The sequence below is a fragment of the Agrilus planipennis genome, unplaced genomic scaffold (assembly GCF_000699045.2).
Source record: "Agrilus planipennis isolate EAB-ADULT unplaced genomic scaffold, Apla_2.0 scaffold1784, whole genome shotgun sequence".
NCBI classification, from domain to species: Eukaryota; Metazoa; Arthropoda; class Insecta; order Coleoptera; family Buprestidae; genus Agrilus; species Agrilus planipennis.
This window is the reverse complement of record NW_020440441.1, coordinates 1-5,054: the sequence shown is the minus strand read 5'-3', so window position 1 is coordinate 5,054 and position 5,054 is coordinate 1. Positions and strand designations below refer to the sequence as shown.

Genomic DNA, 5,054 nt, shown 5'->3' with positions numbered 1-5,054 from the left:
GAGACATATTAGAGGCAGAAACAGGAGTTAGGAGGGGTAGAGGTAGACCTAGATTAGATTACTCTTCGCAAATAGTTAAGGATGTGGGCTGTTCTGGTTTTAGGGAAATGCGAGGTTTAGCTCAGGATAGGAGGGAGTGGAGGTACGTGTCCAACCAGTCTTAGGACTGATGACCTTATGATGATGATGACACAAAAAACAATAAATTATATTAAGCGAATCTTTTTTTCAGGTGATCTACTTCATTCGCAAGCAGTTTTCTAGAATAGTGGTAAGTGACATTAAATTTTCTTCGAACTATGTTATTACCATATTGCATCGATCATGTTTTTGTATATAATAACTAGTATTTCATTTAAAAAATAAATTTAATTTAGAGTTCGTTATTGTCCGCCCGTCATACTTTTTTGTTCAGTAAATAAAAATGTATTGTCTTGTCAAAATTTAACGTTAAATATTTACTTTTATGTAATAATTTATATTTGTACTCACTAAAGAAAGGTAGCTTTGTTTATTACAGTGATAAATGAAGCAATAATTGTAGATAACTCAGACTAACATATGTATAAGTAGCTACATTGTACATATAACTTGTTTAAGGAACATTGAAAGATTTTATTTACTAGCGATTCTAAATTTGATTTTTTTAACTAATAATCCAATATAATTTTCAACATTACCTTTCTATCTCGGTATAATCTACATCGATATCAACAATTTCATAAGTATTTGCTTCGAGTTTATTTTTAATTTTGGGCAAAGGTGGAAGATTTCTTTTAAGAAGCACAGTCGCGGGTTTAAACGTATTTTCGGTAGTTTTTGAAGTTTTGCTGCTTATTGCTTTACACCATTCATTTGCTTCTTCATCAGATTGGGCAATAAACTAAAAAAACAAAACGCTTAAAATTACTTCTAAAGTTTCTCTGGGGATGTATTACCTGATACGATTTTTTATTCAGGCGGACAAATTCAAAAATTGCAGACTTTTTTTTACTATTTTTGCCGTTATTTTGAATTCTGACTTCGTATTTGGTCAAGTCAATTGTTCGAATTGGCTTAACGTCTTTTTCACTCAAGTAAATAAGAAAAAACGATTCTTGGACTGCAGCAAATATCTTTTTGTGGTGTTCAAGAAATAGGAATTTTTCTTTTTTTATTAATGGTCCATTTTTTTCGCAAGTATTTACTTGTTGGGCTGGTAAATCTATAAAATTAATCAATCACTACAATTAAAAGAGAGATAAGATAATAGAAATATAATATTTCTTACTTGCATATGGGCAATTGCCTTCATCGTTCATTACTGACGAGGTAGATAGATTATCAGATTTTGATAGATTCAACGAAGGGTTTTGGTAAAGAGCTTCTTGGTTTTGAACATCCTCTTCAAATTTTATATCAGACTCTACATATTCATCCAAAACTAAAAATTTACTGTTATAAAGAAATAGGTAAATACAGTTATTGTTAACACGAATTAATTTAAGTNTTAGTTTCACTATTTATAGTTTCTGTTTTAAGTGGTAATCTTTTTTTTTTTTGTTTTGTAAATTAAATTAGAATTTAATTAGAATCAAAAACAAAGGCCACATTTAGCACTGACTCTAATAGATATCTACAACTTTTATAAAAAGTAAACAATAGTAGTTTCAAAATATTTTAAAGTATTCGGATTGCTTTTTTGTGAAAATCTGAAGTATTTTTGGCAACATTGCATAAATTTGTATCCAGCAATACTGAGCTGGGCCATTGCACCTGGTAAAACGCGTATTAAGGCAACGTTGCCACGGTCCTTTTTAATAGTATTGATCCACAAAGAGATTGTAAATGCATGGCTACTCACATAATCGTGGAAAGCTTTTGCTTCTGACGAATGTTCGCACGTGTCTCGTCTTTCTGGGGCAGCACAATACAGGTCCCAAAATACGCTAAAATTTTATAATTTACGAAAAAAATCGAATAAGGTATATATCAAAACTTACCACCACCATGAATGTAAAAATCCAGGTGGTTCACCTAACGTTATATTTTTCTCCCACCTTATCTAAAATATTTAGCAAATTAAAACAGTCAAGTACTTAATGATTGTTTTTATATTTCATAGTAAATTTACCTCCGACAAAAAGGTTTGTGCGGCTTTTTGTGCTCCAATGTGAAGAAGATATTCGTAAACATACAGTGCAAGCCTGAAGAAGAAATGTATTTATTAACGTAAATTATTTGCTTAAATTCTCATTAGCAAAGTAAAAAACAATCATATTTAAATCTTCAGATAAGAAATTACAATGTCACGTGGTTTTGTTGTGATAAAACCACCCTAATTCTAATTGGACACAGCAAGAATTTATAAATAAATAAATGGTATTCTAATGCTACCAAGGGCGCTTCTATTTTTGCTCCAATTGTTTATTCTAAAAAATGCATTTATACTCACTTTTCTCGCGCTTGTGCGTCGGACGGTACAGACGACCCCTTTCCTTTCGCGTACATTTCTTTTGCATAAACCAACTCAAAAGACCGTAAACAGAATGCAGCGACTTTCGAATTTTATCATTTCTTGTTACACATTTATATTTCGAGCATATTCAACTTTTTACATTGTTAACGATACTTCAGCGCACATTGCCTTCTGGCTGTAGAGCACTTACAGCCAGATCTTTATTTGTTATTTGTACGTAAATATCACTTTGCAAAACAACTCACTGTCATTTTACAGGAATATATTAAACACACTACACACTTCACACGTCAAAATACTCACGACGCCGCTATCACTGTGATGTTGTTCAAACTGGGCATGCGTCAGTGTTACATTCCCGTTATCTATCTTCAATTTAGTACGAAGATCGTCCATTAAATTTATCAAATTATCACGCTTTATTATTACACGTAATTAAAAACACAGACTTTTCGCGTGTTTATGGTGGGTTTTACAAATTAATTATCAATTAATACTTCGATTTTTGCAAGAAACACACCTACTCGGACTAGCTGACGAACTAAACTTGGCAACGGCGTCTTTCCGAAGTGTGAACCGCTGCGACTGCGTACTTTCCCCACTCAAAATGAACAGGGTTGTATGTTATATGATCACTGATCATTAGGAAATAACTTCATCGTTCGAAACTACCACAAAAACTAATTCCCTTAAAAAAAAATTAAATGAAAATTCGTTTTACCTTGGTATTACATAATAAGTAAATTAATTAAAAAGTGAATTTAAACATTTACATAAATAATAATTCATTTCAAATTAATATACTGAAAGCCTTATGTCTACCATCGATAAATTGTTTAATTATGATGAATTTAAAAAACAACTTGAAGAAATGAAAAATCTTTCCGATAAATTACTGGATGGCTGGATAGTCTGCCCAGAAAAGGTAAAAGTTGTAGACGGAAAATATTACGAATAAAATTAAATAGGTATATTTTTTATTAGGATTTAGAAACGGGAATTTTTGCAAAAAAAAAAATGCGGAAAATATGGAAACAAAATAACGGAAATGAAGAAACTGTAACTTTCGAATATCACATTTCATTTAATACAAGCTACTCTGTTCCGGTTATTTGTTTTATCACTTATAAAAACGATGGGTCTCAATTATCTCTGGAGCAGTCCTGGAAAATATTGAATTTACAGGCTCCCTACACCATGTTAACTCAACTGGTAAGAAATCGTAAATTTAATTACAAAAATATATTCAAATCAATTGTTATGGTTGATTAACATGTTTTGCGAAGTTTAGTTGTTAGAAAGTTTCTACTTTCAATGCAATAACTATGGTGCGTTACCTTTCTAAACTTTGCCTTTCTCTTTTCTTTTTTTCAATCCGTTAGAAAATAACGGCAATAGAAATCTACAGAATAATATTTTTTATTAATTCTAGGACCATCCTGTCCTTCAAATACCCTTTTTAACAGTTCATCCTTGTAAAACAGCGCAATTTATCGATGAATCGTTTAAAGACAGGTAATTTACGTTTACTAAATCATAAATAAAACAAGTACATTTTTTTCTTTTCAGCAAAAATATACTCATTTCCTGGCTTAGTGCCATAGGACCGTTTGTGGGACTTACGCTCCATCCAGAATATTTTAAATTAACTCACTAACATTACAATTATTATGAAAATATACGAAAAATTTAAAACACGTTGATGCAAATTTTTCTGAATACGACCCTGACTGTGGCTCATTTAAAACTATAATACAAAACCGGATTTCTGTACTCCGTATAACCCGTATGCTATATAGTTTGAGATTGAAGAGTTTTATTGGTTTTATATTTCTATTGAGGGAATGCTATAGGATTTCTCATTTCCCTCAATAATTTAAAAAATTACAATAGTTATTTTGTTACTTTTTAATTGTAGCTAACCTAAAAATTCCCGATTTTAATCAATTGTAGATGTTTTTATAATTATCTTATATTAGTTTCACTATTTATAGTTTCTGTTTTAAGTGGTAATCTTTTTTTTTTTTGTTTTGTAAATTAAATTAGAATTTAATTAGAATCAAAAACAAAGGCCACATTTAGCACTGACTCTAATAGATATCTACAACTTTTATAAAAAGTAAACAATAGTAGTTTCAAAATATTTTAAAGTATTCGGATTGCTTTTTTGTGAAAATCTGAAGTATTTTTGGCAACATTGCATAAATTTGTATCCAGCAATACTGAGCTGGGCCATTGCACCTGGTAAAACGCGTATTAAGGCAACGTTGCCACGGTCCTTTTTAATAGTATTGATCCACAAAGAGATTGTAAATGCATGGCTACTCACATAATCGTGGAAAGCTTTTGCTTCTGACGAATGTTCGCACGTGTCTCGTCTTTCTGGGGCAGCACAATACAGGTCCCAAAATACGCTAAAATTTTATAATTTACGAAAAAAATCGAATAAGGTATATATCAAAACTTACCACCACCATGAATGTAAAAATCCAGGTGGTTCACCTAACGTTATATTTTTCTCCCACCTTATCTAAAATATTTAGCAAATTAAAACAGTCAAGTACTTAATGATTGTTTTTATATTTCATAGTAAATT

The 5,054-nt window shown here is 30.9% G+C and overlaps 3 protein-coding genes across 3 annotated transcripts; 1 reads left to right on the top strand and 2 right to left on the bottom strand.

The window, feature by feature from the left end:
* Positions 1-444: 444 nt before the first annotated feature.
* LOC112906075 (src kinase-associated phosphoprotein 2-like) lies at positions 445-1,471 on the bottom strand. The gene is made up of 3 exons (XM_025979700.1): positions 1,271-1,471; positions 939-1,204; positions 445-883 (listed from the first exon to the last, which is right to left on the bottom strand). The coding sequence occupies exons 1-3, from the start codon at positions 1,299-1,301 to the stop codon at positions 677-679; spliced, it is 504 nt and encodes a 167-aa protein (XP_025835485.1). The 5' UTR covers positions 1,302-1,471; the 3' UTR covers positions 445-676.
* A 48-nt stretch (positions 1,472-1,519) lies between these two features.
* Positions 1,520-3,030, bottom strand: LOC112906073 (single-stranded DNA-binding protein 3-like). Its single transcript, XM_025979699.1, has 4 exons — positions 2,435-3,030; positions 2,114-2,186; positions 1,983-2,044; positions 1,520-1,928 (listed from the first exon to the last, which is right to left on the bottom strand). The coding sequence occupies exons 1-4, from the start codon at positions 2,488-2,490 to the stop codon at positions 1,625-1,627; spliced, it is 495 nt and encodes a 164-aa protein (XP_025835484.1). The 5' UTR covers positions 2,491-3,030; the 3' UTR covers positions 1,520-1,624.
* Positions 3,031-3,185: 155 nt separating this feature from the next.
* On the top strand, positions 3,186-4,388 carry LOC108743777 (ubiquitin-like-conjugating enzyme ATG10). Its single transcript, XM_025979698.1, has 4 exons — positions 3,186-3,383; positions 3,443-3,670; positions 3,891-3,973; positions 4,028-4,388. The coding sequence occupies exons 1-4, from the start codon at positions 3,273-3,275 to the stop codon at positions 4,113-4,115; spliced, it is 510 nt and encodes a 169-aa protein (XP_025835483.1). The 5' UTR covers positions 3,186-3,272; the 3' UTR covers positions 4,116-4,388.
* The last annotated feature ends 666 nt before the right edge of the window (positions 4,389-5,054 follow it).

Bases quoted from the DNA above. Each gene is read 5' to 3' on its own strand.
- LOC112906075 (XM_025979700.1), bottom strand. From the start codon at position 1,301: ATGAACGATGAAGGCAATTGCCCATATGCAA. The intron at 1,205-1,270 runs GTAAGAAATATT...TTAATTTTATAG, and splicing joins AGGCAATTGCCCATATGCAA to ATTTACCAGCCCAACAAGTA. The intron at 884-938 runs GTAATACATCCC...TTGTTTTTTTAG, and splicing joins TGAATAAAAAATCGTATCAG to TTTATTGCCCAATCTGATGA.
- LOC112906073 (XM_025979699.1), bottom strand. From the start codon at position 2,490: ATGTACGCGAAAGGAAAGGGGTCGTCTGTACCGTCCGACGCACAAGCG. The intron at 2,187-2,434 runs GTGAGTATAAAT...TTTCTTCTTCAG, and splicing joins GACGCACAAGCGCGAGAAAA to GCTTGCACTGTATGTTTACG. The intron at 2,045-2,113 runs GTAAATTTACTA...TAAATATTTTAG, and splicing joins CACAAACCTTTTTGTCGGAG to ATAAGGTGGGAGAAAAATAT.
- LOC108743777 (XM_025979698.1), top strand. From the start codon at position 3,273: ATGTCTACCATCGATAAATTGTTTAATTATGATGAATTTAAAAAACAA. The intron at 3,384-3,442 runs GTAAAAGTTGTA...ATTTTTTATTAG, and splicing joins GGATAGTCTGCCCAGAAAAG to GATTTAGAAACGGGAATTTT. The intron at 3,671-3,890 runs GTAAGAAATCGT...TATTAATTCTAG, and splicing joins ACACCATGTTAACTCAACTG to GACCATCCTGTCCTTCAAAT.